This window comes from Aquila chrysaetos, chromosome 1 (genome assembly GCF_900496995.4).
Source record: "Aquila chrysaetos chrysaetos chromosome 1, bAquChr1.4, whole genome shotgun sequence".
Classification (NCBI taxonomy): domain Eukaryota; kingdom Metazoa; phylum Chordata; class Aves; order Accipitriformes; family Accipitridae; genus Aquila; species Aquila chrysaetos.
In genome coordinates this window covers 55,597,772-55,618,085 of record NC_044004.1, presented here as the reverse complement: position 1 = coordinate 55,618,085, position 20,314 = coordinate 55,597,772, and the positions used below count along the sequence as shown (strand labels likewise).

The following is a 20,314-nucleotide window of genomic DNA, read 5'->3' as shown; positions in this document are numbered from 1 at the left end:
TTTTTCAGGCTCAGCTAACGCAGCATGATGCTGAGAGACAGCTGATAAGAAACACTAAGGACAGAGATTTATATGGAATTAAGGCAATCTGAGTATGGCCCAAAAGCATTTGGTCAAGTATCTGCCCCATTCACTAAGTCATTACCACAGCTCAGTCAGTGTGTAGTCACTCAACCCTGCTGTTTGGTTTCCAGTTCACTTGGTTTCCAGTTTAGTTTCCAGCTGACTTTGTAAGGTTTACACCTAAGACACAAGGGAAGTTTCAAAGCACTGCCAGCTCCTCTCTTGCTCGAAGCTCTGCTCCCATTTACCCTGCAGGCTCATACTCTTGCACAGCTGTATAGAAATTACATATCTGCTAAATTGATAACCCATTAAATCATTTTGTAGAAATGAGTTTCTGCATCTGTGGTCTGAGTTGGCAAGTGGACCTGTGTAATGACCGTTGTGGGTGACCGGCCTTCTGCTGGCCATTCACAAATACTCCATTCATTGATCTGTGGCTACAGGTTACTTCAAGCCCCCCAGCCTGCTTCATCTGGTGCTCTATCATGGCTAGGCATGTGCAGCAGTGAGTGAGCACCAAGGGAAAGCAGAGCTGAGATTGTCCCCCAGGTCTTAGCATAGCCCTCTCCTGCAGTGGGAAATGGGAATAGAGGTGGTAGTTGTTACTACAGTAGACATGATTTGAAGTGAAGGCAGGGGCTCTTGGAAAGAGTATACTGAGCTCCGCTCTGAGCTAAGCTCCTCTTTCCTTAACACTGTGCTAACAGGATTTTTCTCCTTGCCCATCAAACAGCCAGATGTTTTGAATGAGCCTGTCTGCACTGAATAATCTTGCTCTGGAAAATAAATGGAAGTAGGGTCGATTTATCACCTTTCTTTGGTTTTGTGAGAATAGATTGACAGAGATATGTTTAAAACAGATAAACCCCAATTCTTCTTTCACAGTTCACTCACAAGGCCTGAAAAAGGGCCAAATGCGTTTCTGTCATAGTTGGCCTCTGTTTCAATGGCTTGAGGTTTGCATGGTGGTTTTAATGTTTGTTTGGTGTTGTCCTATCCCATTCGTGTTCCACGTCCCCCCCCCCCCCCCATTGGATACTACAATTTGTGATTCTTCTCTGCTAATAATGAGAGCTATGGAAGCAAATTTTAGCTTGCTGTGAGGCAGACATCTGCAGTCAGTCTGCAGGCCAGATTTTGAAAATCCAGGGTCTTCTTTCTTCCAGTGCCTCGGGCTTGATGTGCATCTCTGCAGATAATGTGTGTGTGCCCCTCTTCTTACCCCAGTATGTCTGTGACTGTAGAGTCAAGTCTGCACACAAGAGCTCTTTGTGCAGGCCTGGCTGAGTCACACAAAACAATGAATCTGGTGCCAAAAAGTGTTGCCTCTGTCCTTTTTTTCATTTAGCTCACTTCTCATGTACCTCTGCAGCATGGTTTGGTTGAATTGCTTGAGGACTAAATATAATGAGCATAAAATTATTTTTACAGGGAGTCTGAACAGATATCTTTATAATATAACTGCTAAGAATACATATTTCTGTATGTGATGGTGACTGGGAGATGCTTCGGTGGCTCTGAATAGGGGGGGCTCCACTGGAAAGGGGGATATCTGTTGTTTGGGGTGGCTGTGGAACAGATCAGACTTCTGATAAGAGTGTGAAGGCAGGATGGTCTCTTGTTTCCATAGCACTTTCTCAGTTGGAGTTCTTGCCTGGGAGCAGTGTGTTTGCTTGTGCTGGACCTCTGTTCCTCAGCCTTGAAAGCAAATGACATTCTTTCTCCCTTTCTGGAAAACATTTTGAAAAAGAAAGCTGTATATTATCAGGATAGGCTTAGGATTATGTTAGACTGGTTTGGCTTTGTTCCATACGCAGATGAGAAGCACATCCACTCATTAGCAAAGAAGCCTCCTTAGACACCACTTCAAAAAGCAGAGGGTTGCTTTGGAGGTTTCTTCTTTTTCCTTGTCGTTCTTATGTAAGATTACTCTTCACCCACTCCTCCAGTAGAGTTACAAACAATAGTAAATGCTGGTAGCATTAGAACTGGCATGAATGGCTTTATTAAAATGATAACGTAGTATGGGACTGACTTTTGTTGCCTGTGTGTGCTTCAGAAGGGACACAAAGAGGTGATAGTGGTGTTTCTTGGGAGTGCCAGTATTGTTGGCTTGCCCTGACTGGGTAGAGGATGCAGAAGTGGGCTTTGGTAGCTGAAAAAGTCTGAGAAAGCCTGATTTAGCCTGCAAAGAGTGAGGGAGATATGTTAGATGAGGGCAAATCCCAAAGTTCATTGGCAGCAGTTTCAGCTTGTATATAACTTACAGGAGCAGATTTCAGCGAAGAGATTAAATTGGTGCCTCTTTCTGAGACAAGTGTGTCTGAGTGCCTCTTTCTAGCAAGAGGCAGGTGCAATTGTACGCATGTCCCTCACCTTTCTGTATTTCTGAGTTACACCAGTTAGAAGATTTACATGAATGTCGTATCAAGAGAAACTAATTGAGTGGCTGCAAGAATAGAGGGTCTTGGGTATCTAGCTCTTAAAGAACTTAAATTCAGGTTTTAAATGTCATTTCTCATATTGTCACTGAATTCTATGATTCTATGATTCTAATTTGCATCCTGCTGCAAAGGCAAAAGTTAGAGCTTCTGAACATTCACAATCCCTGTACTGTTTGGTGACTAGCATCCTAGACACATGTGTCTTAACATTTATAATTTCCATTACTTACTCTGTTTCACATTTCGACTTGCCACTGATTCTTTAGCTGAAGACCTGAGTGAAAAAGAAAGAACGTCTAACTTTACAACTGGTATAAACTGTGCACTGCAATATATGGGAGGTTTTTCTCAAAGGTGTTTCAAGTGCTCCTAAAACTTTGTGATGTTCCTGTAATAACTAAATTTGTATCCAAAAGTGTGGGGTTGGTTGTAGTTAGGAGCATTTTTGATTAAGGCTGTGCATGATAAACTTCAATCACAAAGTTGCATTTTTCATGGGAGGAGAAAACAAAAATTTCTGGTTATGAGGTTTGGCTTATCCCTAATCCTAGCAACCTCACATCAGATTTTACCTGGACTGATTCTTTTCCCTTCCTGGAACTTTCTGAAGAGTAGGGAGAGGCTTTAGCAAGCTCTGGCTATTCATGTTCTCTGCTGTACCTTCCGTAGAATTCAGCACAGCTTTGTCAGTCAGTTCTGAATATATCAGACTGGACACAAAGTCTTTCTCTGAAATGTGAAGGTAGAAATGTTATTAAAGTTCCCACTTGCTGATCTGGATGTTTAGGGGTGAATTCAGGAGTTCCCTTACCTCATTTTCAAAGGACTTAAGGACATCAGAGAGACATGTTTTGTATGCTTTCTGCCTTCCCCCGGTCCACAGCTCCACTGGGAGAGCACGTTTTTCCACCCTGCACCAAAGCTGAGTGCGCTGAGGTCTGAGTGACTAATTTCTATATACTGTCACCTTACTGCTTAGCACAGCCACAACTGGGCCAAGCACACTTCACTGCATCCTATTCCTTCCACCTCAGCAACCCCTTCCAGTTCAGGTCTATGAGAATTTCAGGGTTTTATGCAAATGTACAAGAGCACATATTTTTCAGAAAGGGATGCAGATGCATGTGTTACCTTTTTTACTTGCCCTTGCGAACCATTTTTGGATCTCGGTAAGTGAATCTGTCTGCAAAATTTCGCTCAGTTTTTCCAGCACCTGGAAGATGTACAGGATGGTTACCATGAAGGAAGAGAAGCTGATTCGCAACAGTTTTTGCATGTGTTTTAGTTAAGCTCTAGCTGTGTGAGTGTGCAGTTCTACAGCTGTGCAAATTGTCTAGCCTAAGATGTCCCATCAGTTTTGCCACAGTGTGAGCTAAGGACAGCAGTCTGCAAAAGGTGATGTTGAGCGAGTGCCATGTACACAGCACTTCAGAGACACAGGAAGGAAATCCTAAGCAGTGTTTACTACATATAAAACCCCTTGCATGTGATGTAATGTTTGCAGGCTGGTTTTAGAGAACAAGTTTCATCCCGTGTGCCAGCTGCATTGCTCCCCCATTGACTGCCCATAGCAGCTTGTGGTCAGGTGAAAGAAACTAAAGAGTAAATGCTAAATACAAAAGTCAGTAGACTCTGCATTGGGGCAGTGGGGGAAGGGAATCTGACCAATAAAGTCCCATGCCATCCTCAGGAGAAATAAAAATGTGTAACATCATAGGAAGCCATATACTGTAGCACTCATGTCTTACCTTTATTTTCTGATCCAGGTAGCTCGAGTCAGAATTCACATTATTCTGGATGCAAGGACTGTAATCCAAGTTGATGAGTGGAGTGGAGGGCTGGGTGAGAGACGTGACGTGGTTTCCCTCTCTATTTGCAGGTTGTGCAGAGGTTTGGAATTGTTTTTTCAAAAGCTTTTCCAAAATAGAAAACAATGTGTAAAGGAATGGCTTGACTCCATTTAAGCAGCAATTAAAGGCAGCGTGAAGTGTATGGCTAACACAGCCATAGTCTCCAGCAAGGCTGTGCAACAGAAAGCACATCTAAAACTGTTATTTGGTTGAATATAACCACCTGTAGGTTAATTGGATAGGTTAATTGTTACAGCTTCTAATATACAGTCACTGAGAATAATAGTAGATATCCGTGGCATAATGTGTAACATTGGAGGAGAATGAAAGTGATGCCAGATAACTACTGATGGAAATCAGATGAGAAAGGGATTAAATCTGGACCTCTGTGGTCTGTTTGCTTTTCCATCATGGGTTTGTAGCATGCTGCTGAGCCACTACTCTTCATTTCTCTGTGTGAAGGCTTCACCAATCTATTAAAGGACAAGGAATTAAAATGTGATTGGCAGAAGGTTCTGTTTGTAAGTGCAGAGGAAAAGCAAAAGTAAGTGCAGAGGAAAAGCAAAAGTAAGTGCAGAGGAAAAGCAAAAGGCAGCTAACAGCTATTAACAAACTAGTTTACTGAGTGAGGCTATATGACAGTATCTGTCCATTATGTAGTTATTTTGCAGCCAAACCACAGTAAATGCAGTTTGAAGAACTGTGTTTTGCATGTATAAATGAACAGTAAAAATACAGCATGGTCTTTACTATACCCAGCTCAGGAACCACATAACATTTAGAGAGACCTCCACCCCGCAGTTAAAATAGAAAAGTTAGGAGAAAAGTGAGTCCTTATTTTTAGCATCTTTACTGCAAAACGTCTTCGTAGTGCCCTCTGCTGTCCAGTAGCAGTGCAGAAACACTTGCATTCCCGTTTTAAGAGTGCAATCCTCCTTGTGATACCGTTTGTAATGGAATACTGACTTAGCCCTCAGCTCCCGTACAGTCGCAACAGGGGAGACGAGTAATTAGCCCGCAGCTTGAGACTAAGGAGTTATTGCAGAAAGAATCTTTTACTGGAATTTATGAACACAGCAGCAAAGTTGAATCTAAAGCCCAGTGTGCTGCTTCTACAAAACAGTGTCAGCAAAAGTAAAACTGTTGGCAGTAAGTAATCTAAAGAATCTTTGCGTTGTGAGGGGAGGAAGTTTTTTCTTGTGCTTGTTTGTTGTATAGTGTGATGTTTTTTCCTCAGCAGTTTGAAACAAAGTGAATTTTATTCCCATCTTCATTGGGTTTGGTCATTTTTCTTGCTAGCAAAGCACAGTGACATTACAGAGCTGAAAGTGATACAGTTATAGCTTAGTTATCACCCTACTTGACACCATCTCCCTTCCAAGCTCTTGTGTTCTACACATGGGATCCTCACATCCCTCCTTTTGGTTCTGCGCTGTCCTCCTTAGCAGTCTGAGACTGTCAATTCAGGTTACAGTGTTGAGAAGTGAGAGAGAGTGCCAAAATACAGAGCTGTGTCTTTTTTTCCCTTACCTTTTCAGGTGAAGAAGGGTTATTTTGAATCCTTCCAGGAATATCTGCACATCCTTCTGGAAATCAACAGGCAGAGTGTTTTCTCAAGTTGAAGAATAAAGGCCATAAGATACACCTTATGTTATTTTGGGGCAGGGGGCATTTTTAATCGCTAAAATGCACAAGCCATATTTTAGATATCTCTAAGGGGGTATATTTCTTTCCTTTTTTGCTTGCTTTTACTACCTCACATAGTACATTAATGCAATTATTTGCTGAGATGACTAAGAAATCTGAAGAAAATCCTGGAAAGTATATTTCATAGATACATGCTTATAGTGCTGTGTAACTACTACTGCAGAGTGTTGCTTACGGATGGCATAATTGCTGATAATTGTGAAGTTATTAGATGTCTAGCGTGCATATAATCTCTAAAAGCTATGAAGATGCAAGTGTAATTTGCAAGGAGAAATCTTGTAAAATGTGGTGACTAACACACATAGAAGGGAAGAAATACTTGCCTTTTAAATGTACGTTCATTGCCCTATGTTCCCTTTACCTGGACCTGAGCTGTGATGACACAGTGCACTGACTGAGACTTGGTTGCATCTTTAACAGCTCAGGTTCCTCTTCTGCTGCTGTATAATAGGGCAGTTTGGTGCCTCTACTCACGTGTCATGGACTGTGGAGTGCCTAGCTCCCTTCGCGTGAAGCCCTCGAGCTTTGGAAGGTGGCAGTTGGCAGACATGTTGCTTGTGGCATTCCTAGTTAGCATATGTTCTCGATCAGCTTCTTGCTTGAGGATGACTTTGTTGCCAGCAGATGGGTATTCTCTTGAAAAGCTGCTTCTTACAACACAGACCGGAGCATTGTTTAATCCTGTGCAAAAAAATGAAGGATACAGTCTTTACTACAATAAACACCCGCAGTTAACTTAGCAGGTGATCTCCAAGGAGAGTCTGGGCTGGAAGAATGGAAAACAGGGGTATCAAACCTGAAATTTGTGTGTGATAATACAGGGCTTACAGAATGGTGTGTAGACAGTGAATAAACTTGGCATACTTGAATAGATGGCAGAGGGCTGTAAGCAGTCTGTTACAGAGGACGGTGTGATCAATCACTACCTGAACAGTGATGATGTTGCAGATAAAATCTGGAGAGTGGCCAGGTAGGGTGAAGAATGCTCATTTAGCAATGCCAATCAGGAGATAAGAATCATTGTTCTACCTCTCTTAAAAAGCTTGTAGTTTTCAATGAGAGTTGCAGCATTTAATGAAGAACTAGAACCCTCCTTTCTTAGCCAGGGTAAAAGGAATTTTATAAACAACCACGATTTTTATCATTATTGTAAGTCAAACTGGATTTAACATGGCAAAGAAGCAGTGCTATTAAGTAGCTGATGAGGATTTTCAGAACCTTGATTCTGTTTAGTATCTGACATAAGACAAATCTTAAGCAGAAAGTAATTACAGCTAAACATTACTCTACTGAGAGTACAAATATATCCACCAAATTAATCTGGCTAAGCCAGGTAAGACTTTGGTCTTTGCTGGCTGTGGTCAGCTTGTCTTTTTTACCAGGTTCTAGAAAAAGAGAGAGATACACACACAAATACATACTTTATTTTTTATGTGTTCTATGTTTTTACGTTAGGTAGATTTTATATATACGTATATATGCACACACAGATACCCAGAGTTGTGTACATTATATGCTGGGTGGTCAATCTGAAAGGAGGAGTCTTGCTTTGTTCCTTCAAAGGCACCCCTTCCAAGACGCAAGAAATTCAATTTTATTCCAAACTGATTTGGTCCTGCATCACCCTTCATCCCTTATTACAGAACTTGTATCACAGACTCATCAGCTACCAATACCAATCCTGATGAAATATCTACTTATTCTAACAGTCCCCAAGAAACTCAGCAGAGACTTTTTTTCCGCTTCATGACCCTTCTGTTCCTTCTGCAGTATAAATCTGGCCTTGTATCAGCAATTTTCCTTCAGCCGCTGCCAGAAAGATGTCTTTGTGCAAACCTACAGGGTCAGCTTCTGAAACGAAAGCTAATCCCTAGAAGTACTATTTCGTGTGCTGATGCAAATGGCACACTGATTTTGACTGAATTCCTTTCAGGTATAGGCAGAGTAATCACAGCTAGATCTAGCACACAGCAGAGCAGCATGGTGTTTTTAGAGCACCAGGTTACTCTTATTAAATGCTGCATTGTTGCTCCTGGAAAGGTACAAGAATTATTTAGGTGAGAGTGAAATAGAGAAGAAAATTGTGACAACCTGTCTCTGGCACTTATGGTACACTTGTGAGCACAGAAGGAAAGAGGAAGAAATTATTTTAGCTTGAAGGAAATTATTTTAGTTCAAAAGAAATCCCAGACAGTTGTCTTGGTAAAATAATTGTAGTTGTACCTTGTAAAGAATTTAGTACTGCTAACCTTTACGTTACCAGCCTGAGATTATTCATTGCTGAGGACAGGTAAAGATGCTTAGTGGATTGAAATTAAGGTAATGGCTTTTTTTGATGAAATGCTTCTCTTAGAAACAGGAAATAGGAGCAGTGGGTACTTTTGGAACAAAATCACGTTACACTTGCATTTCTCTTTGTGCTTTCCAGGGCAGTTGTCCAGGCTATCTGTGTGGTCCCTCAACAACTCTTACCTGGCATGTGACAGACCATCCTAGGATGGGGAATGTTCCTGGAAAAGTAGTACTTTCCCCTTGAGCAGCTAGGCTGAGAGTAACATCGGTCATACTTCCACATGTGGTTGAACTGAGGTTCATACACTGACAAGAAATCGGTATTTGTTGTGTAAACTTTCTTATTCTTTTGCGGAGCGTCTTTCTGCAGAGCAGGTTGGCTCTTCTGCTGATTGCCTGAGGCCAAACACTGGAGGTGAAGTAAAGAACATGAACTCACATAGACTGAAAGGTAGCGGAAACTTCAATTACTCTTTTTCTTGTTATTTCTACCTCTTTCATATACAATTTGGAGAAGCACAGGAGGGTGGAAGCAAGCTACCTAGTGCTCCACTCCTAGGTAGTTACCTTGGGCAACCAACGCTGCTTGTGTATGCCACTCCTTCCTGTGCATATGAGAGACACCTTTTTGTAGTAACAGACTGTATTGAAGCAGGGGGAGTGGATTGCTTTCTGACTTGTGACAAGAACTGCAGGGACAAGTGATGATAGCAAAGGAGACATCGAGGCCTTTTTGGTTTCTATCTTTACTAAGGGTTGTGTATGCAGAGGGGCAGTCCCATGTCTCTTAGTAGTTGGTATCTGTTCTAGATTTTGGTTTTAGGGGTTGAATAATAGACTAGTAGCTTATTACCATTAACTTGTTTGGTTTTTTTCCTTTCCTGTAGTAGCAGTCATTAATGTTCACACCGTTCTTTGCCTCTGGCACTTGCTTAGAATACTCAGTACCATAACGTCTAAGATTGGGAACATCCTAAGAATGGCAGTTTATTGAAGGCACCTGGCAAATGTCACACAGAAGAGTTACATCAGGAGAGACTCTGGAGCTAAGTAAGGCAGCCCAATCTGCTCCCTGTATAACAACGAGCGCAACTAAGAAAAGGCGACCGGTGATAGTAGTAGGTGACACTCTTCTGAGAGGTACAGAGGCACCCATTTGCTGAGCTGACACACTCTCTAGAGAGGCATGCTGCTTACTGGGGGCTTGTATCAGGGATGTCACCAAGAGACCACCAAGCCTTGTACAGTCCACTGACTATTATCTGCTGCTGTTGTTTCATGTGGGCACCAGTGATACAACCAGGAGCAGTCTGAGGAGTATCAAGAAGGATTACAGAGCCCTGGGAGCGGTGGTAAGGGACTCTGGAGCACAGGTAGTTTTTCATCAGTCCTCCCAGTCAAAGGGAAGGGGTTTGAAAGAGCCAGTCAAATCTGGCAAATCAACAAATGGTTACGGGACTGGTGCCACAGCCAGGGGTTCAGCTATTTAGACCATGGGACTCGCTTTGAGAAACGTGGCCTACTGGTGGCAGATGGGGTCCATCTGTCAGAGAAGTGGAAGAGCATCTTCAGGCATAGGCTTGCCAAGCTGGTGAAGAGAGCTTCAAACTAAAGTTGCCGGGGGAGGGGAACCTCAATCTATCCCACTCCCACCAGTTTGATGCCAGTGTCAGCAGTGAATGCCCTGAGCCTAGAAGGGGATCACACGTCAGCAGGAGAGCACCTGAAGAGCAGCACAAAGGAATTCCAGCCACTCCAGCCAGTAAGTCAGCTTCATCAGGGGCCCAACTTAAATGCCTCTATGCAAACAAACGTAGCATGGGGAATAAACAAGAGGAGTTAGACACGTGCGCACACCTGCAGGGCAATGATCTTATTGGCATCACGGAGACGTGGTGGGATGGCTGCTATGACTGGAGTGTTGGAATGGAAGGATACAGGGTTTTTAGGAAGGACAGGCAGGGGAGATGAGGAGGGGGTGTCACCCTCTATGTCAATTACCAGCTGGAGTGCGTGGAGCTCTGCCTGGGGATGGATGAGGAGCTGACCGAGAGCTTATGGGTCAGGATTAAAGGGAGGGCAGGGACAGGTGACATTATAGGGGGAGTCTGCTACAGGCCACCCAACCAGGAAGACCAAGCAGATGAGGCTCTCAGGAGCAGCCTCACGTTCACAAGCCCTAGACCTCATGGGGGACTTCAACCACCCCAATATCTGTTGGAGAGACAACCCAGCAGGGCGTAAGCAATCCAGGAGGTTCTTGGAATGTGTTGATGATAAATTCCTTCTCCAAGTGATAGAGGAGCCAACAAGGAGAGGTGCTATGCTGGACCTTGTTCTCACCAGCAAGGAGGGGCTGGTGGGGAATGTGAAGCTCAAGGGCAGCCTTGGCTGCAGCGACCATGAAATGGTGGAGTTCAAGACCCTTAGGGCAGTGAGCAGGGCATACAGCAAGCTGGCTACCCTGGACTTCAGGAGAGCAGACTTTGGCCTCTTCAGGGATCTGCTTGGTAGAGTACCATGGGATAAAGCCCTGGAGGGAAGAGGGGCCCAAGCAAGCTGGTTAATACTCCAAGCTCAGGAGCAATGCCTCCCAACAAAGAAGAAGTCAGGCAAAAATGCCAGGAGGCCTGTATGGATGAACAAGGAGCTCCTGGAGAAACTCAAACACAGAAAGGAAGACTACAGAGGGTGGAAGCAAGGACAGGTAGCCTGGGAGGAATACAGAGAAATTGTCTGAGCAGCCAGGGATCAGGTTAGGAAAGCTAAAGCCCTGATAGAATTTAATCTGGCCAGGGCCGTCAAGGGCAACAAGAAAAGCTTCTGTAGGTACATTGGTGGTAAAAGGAAGGCTAGGGAAAATGTGGGCCCTCTCTGGAAGGAAATGGGAGACCTGGTTATCTGGGACATGGAGAAGGCTGAGGTACTCAACGACTTTTTTGCCTCAGTCTTCACTGGCAAGTGCTCCAGCCACACCACCCAGGTCACAGAAAGCAAAGGCAGGGAGTGGGAGAATGCAGAACCATTGGAGAAGATCAGGTTCGAGACCGTCTAAGGAACCTGAAGGTGCAGAAGTCCACAGGACCTGATGAGATGCATCCACAGGTTGTGAGGGAACTGGTGGATGAAGTGGCTAAGTCACTATCCATCATATCTGAGAAGTCATGGCAGTCTGGGGAAGTTCCCACAGACTGGAAAAGGGGAAATAACCCCCTCATTTTTAAAAAGGGAAAAAAGGAAGACCCGGGGAACAACAGGCCAGTCAGTCTCACCTCTGTGTGTGGCAAGATCATGGAGTAGATCCTCCTGGAAACTATGCTAAGGCACATGGAAAATAAGGAAGTGATTGGTGACAGCCAGCATGGCTTCACTAAGGGCAAATCATGCCTAACAAATTTGGTGGTCTACAACAGGGTTACAGTGTTGGTGGATAAGGCAATAGCAACTGATGTCATCTACTTGGATTTGTACAAAGCATTTGACACTGTCCCACACAACATCCTTGTCTCTAAATTGGAGAGACATGGATTTGACGGATGGACCACTCGCTGGATAAGGAATTGGCTGGATGGTCACCCTCAAAGAGTTGTTGTCAATGTCTCAATAGCCAAGTGGAGACCAGGGACGAGTGGCATTCCTCAGGGGTCGGTATTGGGATCAGTGCTGTTTTAACATCTTTGTTGCCAACATGGACAGTGGGATTGAGTGCACCCTCAGCAAGTTTGCGAACAACACCAACCTGTGTGGTGTGGTTGACACGCTGGAGGGAAGGAATGCTATCCAGAGGGATCTTGACAGACTTGAGAGGTGGGCCTGTGGGAACCTCATGAAGTTCAATAAGGCCAAGTGCAAGGTCCTGCACATGGGTTGGGGTGATCTCAAGCACAAATACAGGCTGGGCAGAGAATGGATTGAGAGCAGCCCTGCGGAGAAGCACTTGGGGGTGTTGGTTGATGAGAAGCTCGACATAACCCAGCAATGTGTGCTTGCTGCATCAAAAGAAGCGTGACCAGCAGGTTGAGGGAGGTGATTCTCCCCCTCTACTCCACTCTTGTGAGACCCCACCTGGAGTACTGTGTTCAACTCTGGGGCCCCCAACATATGAAGGACATGGACCTGTTGGAGTGAGTCCAGAGGATGGCCGCAAAGATGATCGGAAGGCTGGAGCACCTCTCCTATGAAGACAGGCTGAGAGACTTGGGGTTGTTCAGCCTGGAGAAGAGAAGGCCCAAGGGAGACCTTACAGCAGCCTTTCAGTACCTAAAGGGGGCCTACAGGAAAGCTGGAGAGGGACTTTTTACAAGGCCATGTAGTGATAGGACAAGGGGTAATGGCTTTAAACTGAAAGAGTGGAGATTTAGATTAGACGTAAGGAAGAAGTTCTTTACTGTGAGGGTGGTAAGGCACTGGAACAGGTTACCCAGAGAAGGTGTGGATGCCCCCTCCCTGGAAGTGTTCAAGGCCAGGTTGGATGGGGCTTTGAGCAACCTGGTCTGGTGGAAGGTGTCCCTGCCCATGGCAGGGGGGTTGGAACTAGAAGATCTTTAAGGTCCCTTCCAACCCAAACCATTCTATGATTCATTCTATGATTCTATGATTCATTCTAAGATTCAAATATAAGAAATTCACCTGTAAGGGCTGCTGATTGTAAGAGCCTGGATGGGCTGAGAATGGAATAAGCATTTGTCAGTTATCTGTTGGGGTCAGGAAGCAGCATATTTTAAGGAATATGTGGAGAGAAGAGGGTTGGGAAAGGACAGGACATCTTTTTAAGCAGCTCTTAATGTTTTGCAAGGTTACATTTTTATTCCATAACTACATCTGACTAGGGGAAAAACTCAAGTGAACTGACAGATTTTGCAATGTGCATAGAAGGTCAACAGACGTGAGAAGGGTTGCCCAACTGAAACCAAAAAGTATAAATTCCATAGTTGAAGGTCTTGTGTTAAGGTCATCCTATGCCCTGACAAACCAACTGGGGCAAGGTCAGTGATTGTCACCTGTGAATCATCACATTTCAGTGCACGAGAAGGCAGGCTGGAAGCTACAGTTCATACAAATGGTTTGTAGCTTACAGCAAGCTCAGCCTTTTTTTTTCAAATTTAAAATACCTGTATCTCCTGATATCAAAAGTAAAAATAAACATCTTCTGATTTTGGTTGTAGTGGATTGATTGAATAATGAAATAATGAAAATGGCTATTTTGTGTAACATCCTGATTGCATTTGTATTTCTCAGCCAACTTTTATAACTTAAAAAAAAAAATAAAAAAAAAATTGGGAGATTAGCTTTTCCAAACCCCTATAAATTTTTTTACCATAAAATATCCTCTCCATATGCTTAAGATTAAATGCTTACTCAAAATAGTGTATAAAGTAACTTGGAGGAGGAGAAATTACATTCTTTATTCTGGGCCTTCTGTTTTTCTACATAATCCTACTTACATTTTTGTGTTGGCTCTCTATAAGGGACTAACTATATCTAACTGAAGTTTTTTAAAATTAAGTTCATGTGGGAGGGTTCTCTTCTTTAATAAATTGTTTAGTGGGTTTTCTTTGGTAACGTAAATTGTCTTGTGAAACTTACTTTTAGAATCTCACTAGTTATTTAGCAACCTCAGAGTATTATATACAATAATTGCTGGTACAATATGTTTTGGGGATTTTAGGTGTGTTACTTTGCCAAAATAGCAACTTATGACATTGTTAATATTTAAATCAGTAGAATTAAATGCAGCGATACCATGAACAATTGGATGTTTAACAGAACAATGTTACCAGCCAGCGCTGTCATTTTTGTATTGTAGGTAAAATCACACACAAAATGTTGATTATCATTGCAGTATTCAAAAATACTTAAAGGCTTTCTGTTTCCTTACAAAGGATGCGTACAACAGTTATTTAGAGTAGTCTTATATCTGACTGTGCTAATGGGTTCTTGAGAAAAAATGAAACTTAGGTCATTTATTGCTTTTTCACTAGTTCTCAGTCTATACCCAGAAAGTGTGTAAGTGATGTTGTAATGGACAGAAAGGTCTAACTACCTGAGAAGCACCGCAGTAGAGGACCTCCTCGGCAGGATGCTAAGTCGGCAGTACCTTTTTGCCTGCTGCAGCAGGTAACATTCACCCTGTAGCAAGGATTCACGTCTTTCCTTGGGTAGGGGTCTTCAGCTGAGCGAGCAGCAACCTGGCTTGTCTGCTCTGCTGAGCAGCTGTGACAGGCGCAGGGCTGGTGATCTGGGGAGGTTCTAGAACCGATTCTGTTGACAATTCTGAACTGTGTGCCACCATGGCAGCAGCACAGCCACATCTTTTGCCTGACGTTAGCAGAGGGAAGAGCTTGTGTACCTCCAGTTCATCCTTTATGTTTTTAGCACTCTTTAACATGAGGATATTCATGACCAGAAATAACCGATTTCTGTAGAGAATTAATATTTGCATGTGGACACAGAAAAAAAGGCTGTGCACGGGACTATAAAATCACCTGACCTTGGGGTTTTGTGTTCAAGAAAATTCATACTTTTGGACAAGATTTTAGGGATGATTTTTTCTAGAGTACAAGTGCAGCGCTACATAGTTTCAACAGGTGAAATTGTCATCATCAAGTAGGGTTAATGGGGTTAAATGAGTAAGCGTAAAAATGTGTTTTCAGGCATTGACCAGTAAGGATCTTAAATGTAGTCATGCGATTACTGTTTGAATCTAGTAACAGGAAGAAAATCTAGAAATCTACATTGCAATGTGGCCACTGTTTATTGCCAGAGATTTCTCCAATGGTGCTTTGTCCACAAAAACAAGATTCCTGCTACACTGAAGTTGCAACTCCAGTACACTTTTCAGGTCACCTTAGAAACCCTCCAAGTTTACAAGCGTTATTATATAGACTCAGACACTAAGTCACAGGATATTTTGTGTCTCTCGGTTTCACAGGCTCCGATTTCCTTACCACTGCTCATATTCCAGAAAGCACAGCTGTTGGAGATGACTTTTCCCTCCCTGTGATGGTGGACCAGAATCAGTGCTTTTGGTCGCACAGGGGGCCATAGCAGCATAGCAGTCCATTAGCTTGTGGTCTCCAGGTGCAACTATTTCAGGACATTGTACCTGTGAGTGACTGCTACTCATTTAATTTTTTGTTGGTTTTGTAGGTTTTGCAAGCCATCTTGGGAACAAAGAGGAGGATAAAAACTTTGGCTCTGAGGTCATCAATAAATTACATTTCAGTTTCTTGTCATGATTTTAAGGTCTTTTGCAGAAAAATGGGGCACACTTTCTTTTTGTACTCAGCAGAAGTGGGAATATATATGGCATTGTCCACAAGAAGTTGGAGAAAAGCAATAAATGGAAGAAGTGCGGGGAGGTTTTTTTACACTTGGAGGGGAAAAAGAGGAGTGTGACTGGTGTGACTCTTTGTCATTACAACGAACGTTTGGATAACTTACAGGCTAAGATGCTATTGAATCTTTTCAAGAAGAGAAGGCAGCTGATAGCAGAAGCTCTAAGAAGGCAGCTGCTAGCTTCTGATCCTGCAACCCAAAATGGCCTGTTACCATTTGCTTTGTTGTAAGGCCCATGTAGAGAAGAGGCTGTTGTCGTGGAGGCACAGAGGTAGCATGAAGCACGGGCTGATTTTGAGTTGTCACACGTGGGGAGACAAAGTGTCAGGACCTGTGGGGCATGTGTTAAGATGTATATTTTGTTCCTGAAAACACTTTTATCAATTCTTTTTAAATAAAGCCAACAAGGTTGGCATGAAATTGTGGATCTACTTCCTCATGAATCCTCTGTGTCTATAGATGGAGGAAGAGCACAAGAGAGTCAGAGTTAACAGAAAATACCTGCATCTTTGCTACATGTAAGAAACAGCGGGGCATTGTTGCAAGGAAGGATTCAAGAAATTCAAAGAATGTGGAAGGGACTGCAAGGTAGAAGTCTTTCATACTGCTGTTCAGTTAATTTTCGAGTAAACTATGACAACAAAATGGCTTACTGGGGACCACAACTGTCTGCCTACAGAACACGAGTGCAAGCTGCAAACCTTGTTTTTCCAGTATACTTCAGCTTTTTATAATCGCTTGGGATTTACAAGTAGTTGCTATAAAAGCAACCTAAGCAAATAGCCAGCTGGACTCATTAAAAGGTAGCTGCCATTAAGATCTCACATAGTGCAGTATTGTCTTTATCCAAATACAGCAAATGAAAGTGAGGTTCTGGAACAGCACTTCCCTGAGATGCAGTACAAGGAGCTTAACTTTATTTGGTAAATTGATGAAAGGGATCATTTGGGAAAACTTTTGGTTTTTACAAAGCAGAGGGATAGATTCATTGACTGGGAAATACAATCTAATTCTGTGACTAGGATGCCTATGGAGAGGTACTACTGCTGATGCTGCAAGACAACTTCATAATGTGTTAAACGTTAAAGAGATGATGACATATCTAAAAGGAGAAAGGGAGAATTGATCGAGTCAGGTGAAGACCAGTAGTGTTAGTTGCCAAAGTTACGTGTTCTGTGATGTTTGGATACCGTACGGTTCCCTTATTCAGCTCAGCCTGTTGATTTCAGTGGGAGGTGAAAGGATGAAATATTATTAAGGTATTGGAATCTGCCAGTAATTCTGGCGCTTTGCCTTTTCACACTTTCCCCAGAGCTGACCCATATTTCTTCCACTATAGTGCTATAAAAATACTAAGATGATTTTTAAATTTTAAAAGGAATAGCTCTTTTGGACATGTATTTTGTTGCTGTATGAAAAACATTTTCCAAATGTTAATTGAGGTTGAAATTGAAAAAAAAGGTTGAAATTGTACCTGGGTCCACCAGTTTAGACATAATGAAGGTTCTTAAGTTACTCTTGAAACTTATTCTTATCTATATCTTCACATCAGTTATCTATACCATCTTTACCTTGGGACTGCCCTCCAGGAGTCTGGGCTCAACGTGAAGTCCTATTTTCAAAAGCCTAAGTAAGTCTTGTGGAAAGCAAGAAAGATTTGGCACATAAGCTGGGTGGATACGTAGGGAAAACTCAGAACTAGATTTGGGGATTTGCATGTACAGAATATCAAATCCAAGAATTTATGCAATGCCCATCTGTCTAAGAAAACAGCTATGATGTTCTGTAGAAGTGTAAAACTGAGCTGGAGAATTAAGTTTTAAAGGTACATTAGATCTTGCACCCAGCTAGAACTCAGAAGTTGAGAAAGATGGGGCAGATAGAGCAGAGCGTTACAGATTTCTTTCAGCTTTGAATCAAACAGCAACTGAAATCTTGAAATAAAAGGCTGGCTGAAAATGCTTTGGGAGTTATTGATAAAAGTCTTGGTGAAAGGTATTTGAAAGAAGTCTGGGTTGGTGGGTGATTCCAGCTATTTCCTTTGGTTTCAAAATTTGTTAATGTTTCTTAAAGCAGTGGTTCTCGGGAGGGGCTCTCTTTGTGTCCGTGGGAAGGTGCTTCTGACAGACCTCTAGTCAAAGCTGGAGAGACACAATATCTGTTCCAAATGGCATCCAACTTTTTGATTAAAAAAAATAGATTATAGAGTAAGCAGCTTTAGCTACAGTCCTGGTAGCAGTCCTATGCAATTTCCTATGCAATTCAGAGGATTATGACCTACATAAAGATCTACAGTAAAGTAAAACCATGAACCACTTTGTTGTCCCCATTCCTACAATTCCCAACTCCAGCTCTATAGTGATAGAGAAAGAAGCATTCAGGATCATATCATGGAGATACAAAGATAACTTTCCTAGTGCCAGATGTGCTTCAGGCAAAAGAAATACCATCTCTGTTTTCAATTGCATTTGTGGTAGTTGCTAGCTAAAATCAGTTTACAAGCAGAACAGCCTGGGACAATAAATAGCAACTGTGAATAAATAATGACAAAACAAACAGAGATGGTAGATAAAAGCCTCTGATCTTTCTATGTTCAAATATCTCCAGGCTGCAAGGGGAGGGGTTGCTGTAACATTTGAAGATCTGGATCCTTTCATGAACTGCCAGTTGGGAGACATTGCAAGGCAGTTATTATCAGTGCTTACTATCAATTGGGAACCTGCTTCCTCCTGACTGAATTCCATGATTTTATCACTCCTTTCAGGAGTGGATTTAGTATGTTCAATAATGCCAGTTATGACTATTTAACAAGTAGGAACATTTATTCAGTGGTTAAGTGCCCCTCTTGGTTCTGATTTCAGGCTAAAATCAGGCAGTAAATTGCTTTGCTTCTCTAAGCTTTTTCTTTCCACCTATTTATTTTACTGGTACCTGACAACCATAATTGCATTTTTGATCCAAAGATATGCTGGTGGTGGGCATAAAGCTTCCTCCAGATCCCCTTGTACAGTGGTGCGCACAGAAAAGGTGAGGTGTGACTGAAAAGGAAAGCCAACAAAGCTCTACAGGCAGCACATACTGCTGGCTTTAGAGATCACTAAATGTACTTTAATATTTTTTTTGCATTTTTGGATTTACATATTGTACGCAAGTTATAGCACTGGTTGGCACTCTGGTGTTCTAGCTTGTGGCATGTTATTTAAGAAAGCACATTTATTCCTTGTTTGCAATCTACAGGCGTGGCTGTCTTATTCTCAAGATTTTCAAGATGGACACACTTGCATATTTCAGGCATGGCCCACTAAAGCATTGCACTGGAAGCAGAGATTAATCACTGTACTGTTTTATAATAGGAAAAGACAAGAAATTAGTTTCTGGTAACACAAATAAATACTCACCTGCAGTGCTCTCAGGCATTTCTTAAAGAAAAATCCTTCTTTGAATCCTAGCTTCAGCTGCACAAAGTTAACAAAACTGTAGAAAAATAGGCAGGGAAGTTCTCTGTTTCACCCTGCTGTCCCCAGGGAAGATCAGCTCCGGCACGCTTGTCTAACCAGGTCTTACAGACCTCCAAGATGATGGTGCCACACCATCTCCAAGCAATCTACCTTTTTTGCTATCCATGCCCAGAGGAAGTTTTTTTCTGCAGTGTAATTTGAGCCTTCCTTATTTCAGTGTAAGTCAATTTTTTCCCTGGCCACCATGGAGATGGAGAACAGAACATTAAAAAGAAAAGCTGCACAGAAGCTCTAGAAGAATATGATCACTGTGTTTCACCATCAGATATCATTGCTCTGCTTATGAAAGCTCTGATTTTCATTGCTGAGCTTTGAAACGTTTTGGATACTGCCAGAACTATTACTCAGCAATCCTGAGCAGCTGCTGAACAGCAGAATACATCCAGAGATCTTTACACCTGTCTAATAAAACATTAGAAAGGCAATAAAGAAAGTATGGCTTGATGAACCTGAGAAGAAAGTCTCAGAAGCAGGAAATATGAAGGGGATATGGCAGAAAGTCAAACCTTCTGGATGAAATAGGCAAACTTAACTTTAGTGGCATGCGACAGGGAGGTCACAGCAAGGTGCCATAAGTAAGCCTGTTGTCTTGTTCCCTTCCCGCTGAGACTCAGCTCCCCTGGTTGTGGGTGGGACATGACAGATCTACCAGATTTCTGAAGTCAGGGACCCCAGCAGCATACATCTGCATCTGTGTCGTGGCAATTTCCCAACCACTGTACTACTGCAGGTTAGTGTACTAGTCCCCTGCTTGTCCTTTTCCTGGATTCAGGTCAATCTATCTTTGATTTGGTTTCCACATAGACTCCTGTCCCATGTCATATATGCTCATTGACCCTAGGTTTGCTTATGGAGCAATTGTGTTTGATTCTAGACTTTGCAGGAGGGCATCCGAATGATTTGAGTGGAAAAGAGCCTCTCTGAATAACCCCATCTTAGGGGCTTTCAGTCAAGAAGTTGGCCACTGATGGTGTTTTTTGCAGTATAAGCTGGCATGCTGCACAGGGGTGTAGCTGGCCAAGGGGATCCACACTGACCAGTTATTCCAAAAACCCACATCAGCACCTCAGCTCAGGGCAGTCTTGAGGCACTTTGACTG

At 42.7% G+C, this 20,314-nt stretch overlaps 2 protein-coding genes across 15 annotated transcripts in view; one reads left to right on the top strand and one right to left on the bottom strand.

Annotated features, from left to right (window-relative positions):
• The window catches only part of LOC115340754 (alcohol dehydrogenase 1), a 59,023-nt gene that overhangs the window by 17,652 nt on the left and 21,057 nt on the right, over positions 1-20,314 (top strand). The window contains exon 2 of one of the 11 annotated variants that reach the window (XM_041124541.1): positions 5,899-5,994. The exons of 9 other annotated variants lie outside the window; for them this stretch is intronic. The gene's annotated coding sequence lies outside the window, so the exon portion shown is untranslated. Of the gene's footprint in view, positions 1-5,898; positions 5,995-14,351; positions 14,477-20,314 lie in introns of those variants that run through there. One more of the 11 variants, XM_041124542.1, reaches the window with a different exon arrangement.
• Positions 1,098-19,667, bottom strand: C1H4orf17 (chromosome 1 C4orf17 homolog). Of its 4 annotated transcripts, none has more exons than XM_030012832.1 (9): positions 19,096-19,667; positions 8,540-8,768; positions 6,542-6,748; positions 5,891-5,946; positions 4,259-4,423; positions 3,642-3,723; positions 3,083-3,239; positions 2,741-2,784; positions 1,098-1,795 (listed from the first exon to the last, which is right to left on the bottom strand). In XM_030012832.1, the coding sequence occupies exons 2-9, from the start codon at positions 8,640-8,642 to the stop codon at positions 1,704-1,706; spliced, it is 906 nt and encodes a 301-aa protein (XP_029868692.1). In that variant the 5' UTR covers positions 8,643-8,768; positions 19,096-19,667; the 3' UTR covers positions 1,098-1,703. The 4 variants fall into 4 exon arrangements, with proteins under 4 accessions (XP_029868692.1, XP_040980497.1, XP_040980502.1 ...); XM_041124563.1 differs by lacking the exon at positions 19,096-19,667 and adding an exon at positions 14,403-14,491; XM_030012837.1 differs by lacking the exon at positions 1,098-1,795 and adding an exon at positions 2,093-2,251.

What these genes read in the sequence shown, in the direction of transcription:
- C1H4orf17 (XM_030012832.1), bottom strand. Translation starts at nt 8,642, where the DNA reads ATGTGGAAGTATGACCGATGTTACTCTCAGCCTAGCTGCTCAAGGGGA. An exon ending in ACCCTTCTTCACCTGAAAAG is followed by an intron (nt 4,424 to 5,890) that starts GTAAGGGAAAAA and finishes ATTTTGGAAAAG; the next exon opens with CTTTTGAAAAAACAATTCCA. An exon ending in ACCTGGATCAGAAAATAAAG is followed by an intron (nt 3,724 to 4,258) that starts GTAAGACATGAG and finishes TACATCTTCCAG; the next exon opens with GTGCTGGAAAAACTGAGCGA.